This window comes from Cetorhinus maximus, chromosome 19 (assembly GCF_964194155.1).
Source record: "Cetorhinus maximus chromosome 19, sCetMax3.hap1.1, whole genome shotgun sequence".
Lineage (NCBI taxonomy): Eukaryota > Metazoa > Chordata > Chondrichthyes > Lamniformes > Cetorhinidae > Cetorhinus > Cetorhinus maximus.
In genome coordinates, this window is record NC_135897.1 from 51,617,326 (window position 1) to 51,632,338 (window position 15,013).

The 15,013-nt window shown below is 39.8% G+C and overlaps 1 protein-coding gene across 3 annotated transcripts in view; it reads left to right on the top strand.

The window, feature by feature from the left end:
* LOC144693794 (uncharacterized) overlaps nucleotides 1-15,013 on the top strand; it is a 456,645-nt gene that overhangs the window by 392,427 nt on the left and 49,205 nt on the right. For 2 of the 3 annotated variants that reach the window (XM_078563834.1, XM_078563835.1), the window contains exons 15-17: nucleotides 713-815; nucleotides 4,048-4,117; nucleotides 7,426-7,529. In XM_078563834.1, the coding sequence (XP_078419960.1) occupies nucleotides 713-815; nucleotides 4,048-4,117; nucleotides 7,426-7,529 (277 nt within the window). Of the gene's footprint in view, nucleotides 1-712; nucleotides 816-4,047; nucleotides 4,118-7,425; nucleotides 7,530-12,254; nucleotides 13,444-15,013 lie in introns of those variants that run through there. The other variant, XM_078563833.1, reaches the window with a different exon arrangement.

Genomic DNA, 15,013 nt, shown 5'->3' on the forward strand with positions numbered 1-15,013 from the left:
CCTACAAAAGGTCATGTGAACATTTTTCCATGAATAATAGCAAACAATATTATCTCAAACAAAATTACTGCTAAATCACCAGAAAATTTATTGCGTCTCAAGAGCAATAAATTATTGGTCAGGTCTTGATAATCTGATCATTTCTATAACAATCAAATCTAGTTTTATTTTAGCAATACAAACTTACTAATGTGTTGATCCAAGGTCCTCCTGTGCCATTCTTCATCATTGTGCCTGCAGGTGGCAAATAAAACTAGTATGAAGCAAGGAAACTTCTGATTACTGTTGTTTCAGTGGGGATGGAGCTATTATCATGAATTTTTAATTGTTCACGAGGGTTTTGGTAAATCGTCCAAGAAATATTGGTGTGATGTAAAATCTAGCTTAACTCATTTCCACCAGAATGTCTTGGAACTTCTGTGCTGGAATAATGGTGTATATGTCTAATCTTGCATCTTTCAGAAAATTCCTGGCTATGTGATACCAGTTTGTTTCACTATTGGAGCTAAATTACATAACATGCTTCAGACATAAGCCACTTTCCTCCAGTTACTACATTAGAAATGTTCATTTGTTTGACTTGTAAAGTAGTAATGCAAGTGATCACTGATTGTGATTACAAGTTAAAATCTGAAATTCTTGTGGTATTTACCTGCACAATTGAAGCAAGCCATTTTTTCGTTCCACCTTTCACCTGATCTTTTCCCTGCAGTGGAAGGCTGGGTGGATTCCTTCTGGAACAGGAAATGTGAGAAGGCTTCTGAACGGTGTGAAACATCTTACCTGCAATTAATTAAGATTGGCAGCTTAAAAAGGTAAAGGAAAGTTCAACCCTAAGTTACAATCATAAAAAGTAACTGCTTCAAATTGTGATGAAAAATTGCCTGATACTGGTTCACAAAACATCAGATGGCTAAGGCAATACAACATCATAACTCATGCTCTCAACCATCAGAGCCATGATTATTGTGCAGGATTTTACCAAAGGCTTCAGGACTCAGCATCAGGACCAGATGTGGATCCCGAGCCTGTATTTGCCAGCAGCGGGACGAGCTCGGTATGGATGCAGGCATGATTTAGATGCTGCTAGCCCAGGTGGGGGCTGCTAAGGCAGGTTGGAGATCGAGAGGGGGAGGGGTTCACCGGAACATGGAGGCGCCCTTGGAGAGCTAAGTAAAAAAATAAAATAAAATCAGAGGCGCCAGGCAGGCACCTCTTGGTGACCCAATGGGGCCGTAGGGATGGTCTTCTCTCCTGTGGGCCCCTCCAGCTCCAATGGCTCTCTGGACAGCTGTAGGAAGGCTACCTCCATGAAGATGGAGGCTTCCGCACGTGGTTGGGGGCACTCGCCACTGGAAAAATAATCCTTAATAAGGCAGTTCTGCAATCGGTCCTGCTGCTGGGTACTCCTCCTGGGGAGCTGCCCAATACAGGTTCCGATATTTTCCTGCTCCCCCGCCTACAAGCCCACCACCCTGGAGCCAAGAAAATCCCACCCATCGATTTTTCATTAGAAGTAAAACCACTATAGAAAGCACAAAGTAAAATATATTGAAAATAGACGATCTTCTCAAATGGTTTCTTCATTCGTTTTCATCTTGTGACTATAAATGAAAATTTCACACAGCTATTCACCTTGGAATAAATTGGTTTTTGATTTTTATTACATTCGAGCTAAATATCAGTGATCCAAATATATGTATATGAAAGTCAGTTGATTTCTTTCTGACCGAAAAGTTACACGGATTAAATTTTAAACTGTATTTGGCATTATTTAATAAAACTGCTCATTTAAGATATTTGATAAATCCATCAGAATTTATAGTCCTGTCAATAGATGTAGAAAAAAAAGCTCATGCTGTGAAAATGTGCTGTGGACTTCAGCTGTGTAATCACCATTTCATTACTAATCACCATTTCTCCTATGATCTAAAACTTAGCTCCACCACTCATGGATATATGATTGATATCTAGTCCACAGGACATGTCATTTTACCTAATGCTGCTTTCTGAAATCTGATAACCAATTAGTAAAAGAAATTGGAAGAATTTGAAAGTGAATAATAAAAGATAAGGTAGAATTTCTTTGCAGCAAGCAAGATGTTTAAGAACAAATTAGTTACTATAATAGTAATAGGGAATCAAAATTATGTATTGGAAATAGTTTTAAAATACTTTTTGCAACAGAAAATGATAAACATTGTCTGATAGAATGTTTGATGGTACACTTAATTATATAGTGAAAATAAAGGTTAGAAATAAAATGGTGATTTTAAAAAAACTGGAATCCAGAGTACAGAATTTCTCATAATTCAACATCGATTGACAGTCTTAATCAGGCCGTGGGATGGTTGGTGTGGGAATTGGAAAAATTCAAACTGTTACAATAGCGGGTGCACTTCTGAAGTTGGAACTAAGGCACATTAATGAACATGGGAGCACCTCCACTCTGCAGTTTGGGGAGCAATCTCACATCTTGAATGGCATAACACTAAATAAATAAAAGTGCGAACATTTTTCACAGCTAATTAAATACAGGAGTAAGACCAGAAGACCAGGAGCAAGATTTTCCCATCGGCGAGCGGGGGACGGGGCCCATTTGCCGACGCATAAAATGATGCGCAGTGACGTCGGGCGGAACTCCTGACGTCACCGCGCCCCATTTAAATTTTCAGGTAGGCGGGGGCTCAGCAAAATCAGCTGTGCGCCCACCAACCTGTCAATGGCCAATTGAGGCCATGACAGAGTCATTGAACTAATCAATAGACCTGCCCGTGCAACCTTAAGGTTGGCGGGCAGGCCAGGAGCCCTGGCGGGAATTAGAAAAAGCATGAAACCTCATCCATGGGCAGGATGAGGTTTCATGTAGGTTTTTAAAAATTTAATTGAAGTTTTTAAAATAATTATGGACATGTCCGAACTCATGTGACAGTGTCACATGAGGGGACAAGTCAGATATTTTTTTTTCTCTATTTTTAATATTTTTGACAGTAGAGGCGATCTGCCTGAGGCAGCACTTAGCCTCAGGGAAATGAGTGCGCATGCTCGAAAGAGCGCACTCTCGGGTTTAGGGATTCCCCCCCGCCCGCGGGACGTACAGTGCTTCCGTGTGGACATCACGCTGGGTGGGTCAACATAAAATGGCGGCGCGCCCAATCGGAGGCGTGTGTCTGCGCACCCACACTTCAACTTCGCCCCCAACCAGGGGGAAAATCCTGTCCTAGGAAATGGCTAATTACGTTATTTTTTTTAAAAAGTCAGGCACATGGGCCTAGAAATTGGGTCTTGCCTGTCTTCAGGCACAAATCCAATGACAACCACAAATTGGTTGGCAGTAACTGGTATGCAAGAGAACCACACAAAGTTGGTCTTCTTGTGTCTTCAGGGCACTCAAGTTGCACTTCAAGAGCCAGTACACCAGTCGCAAAGGCGACAAAGATCAGATGGTGAGGGTGCCAATATCGGACCAACAGTGAGTCTGGGAAGTGGAAGAGTTCAGGAAAGAGTGTCAGTGGGCTGCAGTTTTAATGTGAAGCCACGAAGAGCAAGAATGTTGACAATCGAGAAGTCAACAAAAAATAGGGAATGTAGAGGAAAACATTTTACTGAAAGAGTAGTATGTGCATAGAACATAGAGTACTGGCACAGATAGTGGAACAAGACACCTTAGTGGGCTTCAGGATGGAACTGGAAAGCTTGTCAATAAATGGGATTCAAGATTATTAAAAATGTACAAAGGAACACTCTGAATAGGAACCTCAGGCACAGTAGAGCAACACTCTGCAACACTTAACTAAAGATGTTTGCTTTTCTCCCTCTCCCATATTTCAAAAACCTCCTCTGACTCTTTAGTCTGGGTCTCAGTAAGCACCTGTTATTTTTTGTCCTCCATTTCTTAATCTCAGCTTAATTTCTACTTCTATAAAATAATTTGAATGTCTTATGTCAAAGCTGCTATAAGTAAGTTGTTCTTTTGTGTGATATTGTTTGCATTAGAAAATATATCTTCACTAATCTAAATACCAATATAATTGCTTTGCTCTGCAGTGTGACTCGAGGATTAGTTTGCCTGCTGGGATTTGGTATTATTTTTATGGTGGCTATGTCTAATCCAAAGGTAAGTTAGGCATGAAGAATTTATATTAATGAAATGAATAAGAAAATCCTGTAAATACATTATGCCATAATAGTGTATTTTCAATTCAACCCTATAATTTCAGCAGCTTCTAGGAGACTAAAATTCTGAAGCCTTTGATCTGTCTAACTGCTAGCGCTTGCCCACTGTAGATCTGACTCAATTGTATGGACTCAGGGGAGATACCTAATTTAAATACACAGAGACAATGTGCCACTAGGGACACATTTAGGGTGCTTACTGTAGGCGAGAGGTCAGAAATCTACCTGTTGACTGACCACATGGTGGGCGCAAAGTGGGAGGATAGTGGACTGGGAGGCTGCAAACTCCCCAACCACCTTGGAAACACTCATTTACCCATCAGGTCTGAAAATTAAATAAAATGTATTATCCTTTTTGGGAATTCAGGCCAGGATGCATAACTAAAGTAAGCAATTTAAATTCAGGGGAAGGGAGAGAAAGGTTAGGACCATATTTCAGAACCTAATGAAGAAACCTGACAATGACCACATCTGGGAGAGTGACCGAAAGTGGATTTTATAATCACGCACACTGAATTGAATTATCAACACTGAACGGTTCCCAGGGCCAGTCTGCCCGAAGAAGACAAAATATTTCCTTGTGAACAGCAAAACATGACACGTTAACAAATACCACTCTCCTACAAATTTTGAGCCACCAATTAGACAGATAGCGATAAAACCCTGACAGCCAATCACAGCAAATTATTCTCTCAGCCTACAAACCAGAAACCTTATGCTTCTCATTGAAATTTTCAGAGAGCAAAATAAATGATGTCTGGATCTAGACATAAGCCAAAACATCAATGCAAGCAAACTTTAAAAAAATTAAAATGTAGAATTTTTATCTTAATGGAGAGGTTTGATATTCTAAATATATATAATTTAGCTTTTCTGCTACTGTTGCTTAGCAGTAAATATTAAGTTAATAAGTCATTGAAAACTCAGTTACACCGCATTCAACAAACTGCAGCTTTTTCAATGGTTTTTTACGGTGAGACTTACCACGAAAGAGTGGAAGTTTTTGTCAATTCATCAATCTGCCATTGATGGCAGATTGCGTACATTTCCTGGTTGTTTTGGGAGTTGGGGGGCGGGGTGGGTGCCTCAACACCACAGCCTCTAGCAAAGTATAGAATCACTGACAGCAACTTCTGGATTTCCGTGTTGTTCTGCGCATGTGTACACTCCAAAACTTATCGTCAGTTTCAGTCAGGTAATACACCTGGGGAAATTACTTCACTCAAAGGGTTGTGAATCTTTGGAATTCTCTACCCCAGTGGGTTGTGGATGCTCCATGTTGAATACATTTAAGGCTGGGATAGACATATTTTTGGTCCCTCAAGAAATTAAGAGATATGGGGAATGGGTAGAAAATGGAGCTGAAGCCCAAGATCAGCCACAATTGTATTCAATAGCGGAGCAGGCTCAATGGGCCATATGGTCTACTCCTGTTTCTATTTCTCGTGTTCTTATAACACAGGCAGTTTGGCATCAATACCACTGCAAATCTACACCTTGTAATTGGTATGCACAACTGGCAATTTGCTTTAGCACACAAAGTACATTCATGACAATTCTGAGGGACAGAATTAATCTACACTTGGAGTGGCAGGGATTAATCAAGGACAGTCAGCATGGTTTTGTTAAGGGGAGGCCATTTCTGACCAACTTGATTGAATTTTTCGAAGAGGTGACCAGGTGTGTAGATGAGGGCAATGTATTTGACATAGTCTACTTGGACTTCAGCAAGGTTTTTGATAAGATCCCGCATAGGAGACTGATAACGAAGGTAAGAGCCCATGGGATCCAAGGCAAATTGGATCCAGAATTGGCTGAGTGGCAGGAAGCAGAGGATGATGTTCGAGGGGTGTTTTTGTGACTGGATGCCTGTGTCCAGTGGGGTTCCACAGGGATCAGTGTTGGGTCTCTTGCTGTTTGTGCTATATATAAACAATTCAGACTTGAATGTAGGAGGGTTGATCAGTAAGTTTGCGGATGACACGACAGTTGGTGGGGTGGTAAATAGTGAGGAGGATAGCCTTAGATTACAGGAGGATATAGATGGGCTGGTCAGATGGGCTGATCAGTGGCAAATGAAATTTAATCAGGACAAGTGTGAGGTGATGCACTTTGGCAGGGCAAACAAGGCATGGGAACATACAATGAATGGTAGGACCCTGGGAAGTACCGAGAATCAGAGGGACCTTGGTGTGCATGTCCACCGGTCCCTTAAGGTAGCAGGACAGGTACAGGATAAGGTGGTTAAGAAGGCATATGGAATGCTTGCCTTTATTAGCCGAGGCATAAAATATAAGAGCAGGGAGGTTATGCTGGAGCTGTATAAAACGCTGGTTAGGCCACAACTAGAGTGTTGCGTGTAGTTCTGGAATCCGCATTATAGGAAGGATGTGATTGCACTAGAGAGAGAGCGCAGAGGAGATTTACCAGGATGTTGCCTGGGCTGGAGAGTTTTAGTTACGAGGAAAGATTGTATAGACTAGGTTATTTTCCCTGGAGCAGAGGGGATGAGGGGGGACATGATTGAGGTGTATAAAATTATGAGGGGCATAAATAGAGTAAACAGGAAGGAACTTTTCCCCTTGGTGGAGGGATCAATAACCAGGGGCATAGATTTAAGGTAAGGGGCAGGAGGTTTAGAGGGGATGTGAGGAAGAATTTCTTCACCCAGAAGGTGGTGGGAATCTGGAACTCACTGCCTGAAAGGGTGGTAGAGGCAGAAACCCTCATAACATTGAAGAAGTATTTGGATGTGCACTTGCGATGCCATGGCATACAAGGCTATGGGCCTAGTGCTGGAAAATGGGATTAGAATAGTTAGGTACTTATTTGACCGGCACAGACTCGATGGGCCGAAGGGATTTTTTCTGTGCTGTAGACCTCTATGACTAATTTTTTTGCACCGTATTTGCTTTAGTTTTTGAAAGTGAGATTTTTTGCATTTAATACTTATAGACATGGGAATGGAATGTAACATGTCTCCAGTGAATCTGTGTATAACCACTTCTATGTTCAGTTTTAATAATCAAGTTTACCAAATATTTGGCCGAAGAAGCAAAGAATTCTCTCAGATTTCACAACTAGAACATCACCTAACCCCTTGCTAATGAAAATTGTCACATTACTTCAAAAACCTCTCGCTCCATCACAAGGAAAGCTCAAAATATCATTCCTCTCCTCTGTCTCAAAAACTGTAGAATAATTTGCCATGATATTTTTATATTTCATTATTTCTGTTGTTTTCTGCAGGGATTTGTTGTTGTGCTTGATAAAGTCACCTCATTTGCTTTAAATCTTGAAGCTGGTCTATTCATTTTCCTGATGCTGAGAAATGCTCGATCAGAGCCATATAAGTAAGTCCGTATATTAATTGTTTATATAAGTCAACAAAGTGCTGTTCAAAGGAGAGAAATGAAGTTAATTTCTATGAATTTCAAAGATGGAGTAGTCCACTGAGGTTTAAAAAATTCCCTTTTTAAGATTTATATGAAGGGACTATGCTTGACCTTTGTTCAGAAGGTTTGTTTGGCCAAGATGTCTTCAATTCAGTGATGGACCTATCTAGGCCCCCCATAATTTTGTTCTGGTCACCACATTACAAGAAGAACATAATTGCTCTGGAGCGAGCACAGAGGAGATTTACAAAAATGTTGCCAAGCTGGAAACTTGGAACTATGAGGAAAGATTGGTTGGCTGGGGTTGTTTTCCTTAGAACAGAGGAGGCTGAGGGGTGACCTGATTGAGGTGTACAAAATTTTGAGATGCCTAGACAGAATAGACAGGAAAGACTTGTTTCCTCTAGCTGAGGGGTCAGTTACCAGGGGCATAGATTTAAGGTGATTGGTAGAAGGATAGAAATGGTAGAGAAAAAACTTTTTCACCTAGAGGCTAATTGGCCTCTGGAATTCACTGCCTAAATTGGTGGTTGAGGCTGAAACGTTCAACTCATTTAAAAGGTACCCGGATCTGCACCTGAAATGCTGTAACCTCCAAGAAATGGACCAGGTGTTGGAAAGTGGCATTGAAATTGAGCGGCTAGTTTTTTTTCAGCCGACGCAGACACGATGGCTTCTTTCTGCAACCTAACTTTTCAATGGATAAAGGGAGCCCAGTAGACATTCATCTACTTTTATTTCTAGAGAACAAGGCAACGTTCTGCATAGTTGACTATTAGAAAATGCTAACTGTATTGTCAGGAAAATTGTGGAATAAATTAACGGTTGCACGAAATTCTGTAACAAAGAATGATTATTAAGGAATCAAATTAGTATCCGTGCTGGGTCTTCATTATTATTAATTAATAGGGTAACAAAAATCAATTAGATGCTCAGATGCTATAAAATGTATGCAAAGGTTGGGAATAAGAGGATTAAGTTGCAAGCTCATCTAGGTATGTAAATCTTAGAACTTTACAGCACGGAAGGAGATAATTCAGCTCAGCTGGTTCTTTGAAAGAACTAACCATTTAGTCCCACTGCTCCGTCCTTTTGTCATCACACTCAAATTCCTTCCCCTTCAAGTATTTATCCAATTATCTTATGAAAGTTACAACTGAAACTGCTTCCACCAGTCATTGCATTGCAGATCAAAATAAAACAAAGCATAAAAACTTTCTCCTTTTCCCTCAGACTCATTTGCCATTCACCTTAAATCTGGATGCTCCAGTTGCTGATTCTTCTGTGAGGGAAGGGCTTCTCCTTATTTAGTCTATTAAAAATCAATTCAAGGTTTTGAATGCCTCTATCAAATCCCTCCTGAAACCTTCTCTGCTCCAAGGAGACAATTACAGTTTAACTTTTCTCACCACATACCATAACTGAAATCCCTCATCCCTGGTCCCATTCTAGTAAATCTTCTCTCCATTCTATCCTGGTCTTTGACGTCTTTCCCAAGTGTGGTGTCTATAACTGAATACAGCTAAAGCCTAGCCAGTAATTTATAAAGGTTTAGTATAACTTCTTTCTTTTTAGCTCTAGAACTTTATTTATAAATCTGTGGATCCCATATGCTTTTTAAAGCAGGTTAATCAACTTGTCCTGCCACCTTAAAAGATTTCTTACATAAATCTCTAGGTCTCTCTATTCCTGCACCTCCTTTAAAGTTGTGCCAATTTGTGATCGGGACTCTTGCAGATGCCCATTAAAGTGGAGAGGTAATATGTTAGGCCTGTGAGGCAAGGCAACACAGGGCATGCCACATCCACCCATGGCTGCCATTTAAAAGTGAAAAAAGGGTTTGCAGTGTCATTGACTGTTCACTGAAGATTCACAAGTAATTTGGGAGCTTTAGGCAGTTTAGGGAAATCAAATAGGGTTCTTAGGAATATTGCTTATTAAATGAAGTACAAAACTAAAAGGAGTAGACTTGTTTGAGTTGTTAAAGCTCAATCTTATTGCAAGGCATATGCCAAAGAAGAAGCTGGATTTGGATTGAGCTTGGTCATAATTTTGCAGAATAAATATGTAAGTTTTAAAATGGAAATGGAATGGGGCACTTAAGCATTAAGCTACAGGAAGGTCAGGTTCATACTTGTTATCCACCTGCATTTTATATGCCCATTGTAGAGGTTCCCATTAACAATTAATAGAGAGCACACTAGAGTGCAGGGAGTATATACGAATTAGGAGCAGGAGTAGGCCACTCGGCCCTTTGAGCCTGTTCCACCATTCATTAAGATCATGGCTGATCTGATTGTAACCACCACTCCACATTCTTGCCTACCCCCGATAACCTTTCATCCCCTCGTTAATCAAGAAACTATCTAGCTCTGCCTTAAAAGTATTCAAATACTCTACTTCCAGTGACCTTTGAGGAACAGAGCTCCAAACACTTACGACTCTCTTAAAGAAAAAATTTCTCCTTATCTCTGTCTTAAATGAGCAACCATTTTTAACCATGACCCCAGTTATAGATTCTCCCACAAGACTAAACATCCTCTCCACATCTGTCAATACCATAAGGATCTTAAAGGCCACAATCAAGTAATCTCTTACTCTTTGAAACTCCAGTGGATACAAGCCTACCCTGTCCAACCTTTCCTCATAAAGCAACTCACCCATTCCAGGTGTTAGTCTAGTAAACCTTCTCTGAGCCGTTTCTAATGCATTTACATCTTTCCTTCAATAAGGAGACCAATACTGTACACAATACTCCAGATGTGGTCTCACCAGTGCCTTGTATAACTGAAGGGTAACCTCCCTACTTTTGTAATCATCCCCCACACAATAAATGATAACATTCTATTAACTTTCCTAATTACCTGCTGTACCTGCATACTAGCCTTTTGCAATTTATGCACAAGGACACCCAGATCCCTCCGCATCTCATAGCTCTGCAATCTCTCACCATTTAGATAATATACTTTTTTATTCTTCCTGCCAAAATGGACAGTTTTCCATTTGCCAGGTCTTTGCCCACTCACTTATCTATGTCACTTTGTAGCCTCCTTATGTCCTTGTCACAGCTAACTTTCCTACCTATCCTTGTGTCGTCAGCAAATCTCACAATCATACCTTCGGTCTCTTCATCCAAGTCATTTATATAAATTATAAAGAGTTGAGGCCCCAGCACTGATCCCTGTAGCACACCACTCATTACATCCCGCCAACAAGAAAATGGCCCATTTATCCCTACTCTCTGTCTCCTGTTAGCTAGCCAATCTTCTATCCATGCTAATATGTTGCTCCCTACACCATGAGCTTTTATTTTCCGCAATAAATAAATTACTGTTTTACATTAAAAGATTGGAACCTTTAACAGTGGTGCAAGAAATGGCAATTGGTCAAGCATTTCATCTGCTACAGTTGCATAAGAATGTGCCAATTGTGGTGATGGAAGACTAAATGAAATATTGCAATGGTAATGTTTTCTCTGAGTAGCAAGGAGCCAAGATGATATCTGGATGGAGTTATAGTTTTGTTGATGGCAAATAATCAGATGGATGTGGAGGCAAGCCTGATAGAAAGTGAAGCCAAGAAAGGAGGGAGAGTACTGTAACAACAACTTCCATTTACATAGCATCTTTAATGTCATATAATGTCCAAAGACAAACAAAATTTGAAGCCAAGCCCAGATAAAGGTAGGTTTTAAGGAGTATCTTAAAGGAGAAGGGGTAGACAGTTGGTGAGGTTTATGCAAGGAATTTGCCTAAGCTCTGGCTTCGGCCAGAGCTTAGGCAATGGGTAGTGAAGGTTTGGTCACCAATGGTGGGGTGATTAAAATTGGGGAGATACAAGGGAGTAGAACTGGAAGAGTGCCGATACCTCAGCGTTGTCAGGCTGCAGGAGGTAAAGATGGGGAGGGATGAAGTCTTGGAGAAATCTAAAAACAAAGATGAGAAGTTTAAAATTGAAGTATTGCTGACTCAGGAGCCAAGTGTGCTGAATGAATGGGACTTGGTGTGAGTTAGGATATGGGCAGCAGACTAGCTTAATTTATTTGGGATGAAGAGTAGATGAGAACATTAGGGCAGCTGGATCACTGGCTATTAAACCCATGTGTTGCCTTGTAATAGTATCAAGAAGTGCAACATGTTTTTCTGTTGATAGCTTTAAATGAAACTGCAGAGGTTTAGTTGAATCATTTGCATCAAAATTTTACTCTTGCGTGTTGTTCTCTCCTCTCACTTGTTTTTAGCCGCAATATTTCATTGCGATGAAGGCTTGACCTTCAGAATATTAGCTAATTATTTCAGGAGCTAACAAATCAGCTGTATATGTGCATCATTCTTATTTTATTAAAATATACAAATATTGGAAATCTTATTCTTTTTATCCCCTGTTGGATATACACATTTAAACGATCTTGGATCAGTACTGCTAAAAGTTTTAGCCTACTTAAATTATTAATTTAAAACTGCAATCAAAAACATGCCAATATAATAGCTCATTTAGGCAGGCTATCTATAGTTCTCCTCTCTAGCGTATGAAATAGAGTAAGATTTGAAACTTTAGATATCACAAATGTAATGGAAATGATTACAATTGTAAAATGACCTCAAGTTGCAAAACAGGTTTTGAGGCATATGCATATTCTGCCAAATCATTCTAAAATGTTGATCACATTATTTACTTTTTTAGGCTTCTTAAAGTGCCTTTGCCCATGAGTCCAAGGATCTTTTTATTGCATTGGCTTCTCCCTGTTTATTTCCTATTTGCTGTGGGATATGACATCTATCAAACTTTAGCACATGATTCGCATCACTCATATTCGCTATCAGGTAATGGTACAGTCTGACAATCTGCAACACTTCAACAAATGCCTGGAAAAGGAAGCTTGCACAAACTAATTTTGGTTGCTAAGATTTTGAAAAAGAAAAACGTTTAAGCTGGAATTTTACTGCAGGTATATTTTGTCTAATTTTTATGCTGTTATTGTTAACAGAAAAAGTATGAAATAATTATGCACTTCTTTAGAGCTAAGCATATGGCAAATCAAAGATAATGTCTATCTATGTAATCCTGTGCAATTTCCATTTTATATTTATTATCTTCGCTGTTCATTTTACAATATATTGTAACCCAGAACTTGAGTTAATGACTGGCTATATGTGTATAGATTGTGAGCATTGGCAGTCAGTTCACTCCAATTACTTGTGTAATTAATTTCCAGCTATACTGGGGAAAATGGAAAGTGAGTTGTGTAGCAACTTCCAACTTGAGAAGTTGGAAGTATTGTATTCTTAGAAGCCTTGAAGAGTCTGCAAAGTTCTAGCTCCAATAATCGTCAAAACAGACTCCGCTATGTTATTTATGTCAATTGCTAGTACATACAAACATAACATTCCTGTGAAAGAAAAGAACTTGAAGTTATATCTATGCTATCACATCCATTCATATAAGCCACTGGATTAGAAACTGTTCAGATACAGAAATCTTTAAAACTTGGGGGACAAGTTGATAAAGCTGTAAAACAAAAAGGCCTATGGGTGGCTCTGATTTCTGGTACAAAAACAAGTGTGGCATCCTCAACCTGCACTAATCTTTGATTAACCACATTTGGATATTGTGTCTACTGTCAGGCACTCTTCTGTCAGAAGGATGGCAGGACACTGCAGAAAAGATTTTCTACCACGATACCATGAGACGAGAAAAACTGAAACTAGGGCACAAACACTTAAGAAAAGTTCAACAATATGCTTTAGGGGAGAGATGTTGGAAAGCATATGTTTTTGATAAAGTAAGTTGGGAAACTATTAGCATTGGTTTGCAAGTCAGTAACTCAAAGGGATGAATTTAAGATCACCACCAAAGAAACAAAGAGTGGTTAGAAGATAAAAACAGAAACAGAAATACCTGGAAAAACTCAGCAGGTCTGGCAGCATCGGAGGAGAAGAGCACAGTTGACGTTACGAGTCCTCATGACCCTTCAACAGAACTAAGTAAAAATAGGAAAGGGGTGAAATATAAGCTGATGTGGGGGTGGGCGGGGGGGTGGTGGGGGGAGGGGTGGGGGGATGTTGTTGGGGCAAGAAGCCAGTAGTAGGTGGAGATAATCAAAAGATGTCACAGACAAAAGGACAAAGAGGTGTTGAAGGTGGTGATATTATCTAAAGGAATGTGCTAATTAAGAGTAGAAAGCAGAACAAACAAGGTACAGATAGACCTGGTGGGGTGGGGGGAAGGAATCTAAAAAGGCTAAAAGGTAGAGATAAACAATGGGTGGAAATACATTTAAAAAGAATGGAAATAGGTGGGAAAAGAAAAATCTATATAAATTATAGGAAAAAAAAAGGAGGGAGAAGAAACGGAAAGGGGGTGGGGATGGAGGAGAGAGTTCATGATTTAAAATTGTTGAACTCAATATTCAGTCCAAAAGGCTGTAAAGTGCCTAGTCAGAAGATGGGGTGCTGTTCCTCTAGTTTGCGTTGAGCTGCACTGGAACAATGCAGCAAGCCAAGGACAGACGTGGGCATGAGAGCAGGGTGGAGTGTTGAAATGGCAAGCGACAGGGAGGTCTGGGTAATGCTTGTGGACAGACCGAAGGTGTTCTACAAAGCGGTCACCCAGTCTGCATTTGGTCTCTCCAAATATATATTTCACCCCTTTCCTATTTTTACTTAGTTCTGTTGAAGGGTCATGAGGACTCGAAACATCAACTGTGCTCTTCTCCGCCGATGCTGCCAGACCTGCTGAGTTTTTCCAGGTATTTCTGTTTCTGTTTTTGTTTTGGATTTCCAGCATCCGCAGTTCTTTGCTTTTATCTCTGTGGTTAGAAGATTTTTTTTTAACACATACACAGGGTTTTTGTTAGTACCTCAGTATGCAATACCCTACCAAGAGTAGTGGAGGCAGAATTCATTATTGCTTTTTAAAAGGAATTAAGAAATATTTGAAAAATAATTTACAAATAGTGTGGGGAATTTGCTACTACTAGGTAGCTTTCTCAGAGAGCCAGCACAGGTATGGTGGCCAACTAGCAGCCTCCTCTGCTATGAAATTCTATGCTTTTACATGTACAAGATTTTTCAACATACTGCATTCAATGCATTGAAAGGAACTCCCATTTGCATGATGTTCAAACCAAGATCAAATCAATAGGAATTTAATAATTTCATCCAAAGGTGTATGCTTAATCTTAATTCACAATTTACATGGTTTGAAATACTGTGGATGTGTAGCTTGTAATTATAGTCCACCTTTCCTGTTAGATGTAAAGTGGGATTAGGGATGTTAATGTTTTAACATATTACACTCAGGAGATTTTTAAGAACTACTGAAAAATTGGGTATTACTTGTACAAATAAAAATGACAAGATTTTCCAGTATATCCTTCAAGGTCGCTTCTTCCACTCATTGGAAGATTTCTATTTTATGCATCTTATGTAAAGTACAGATAA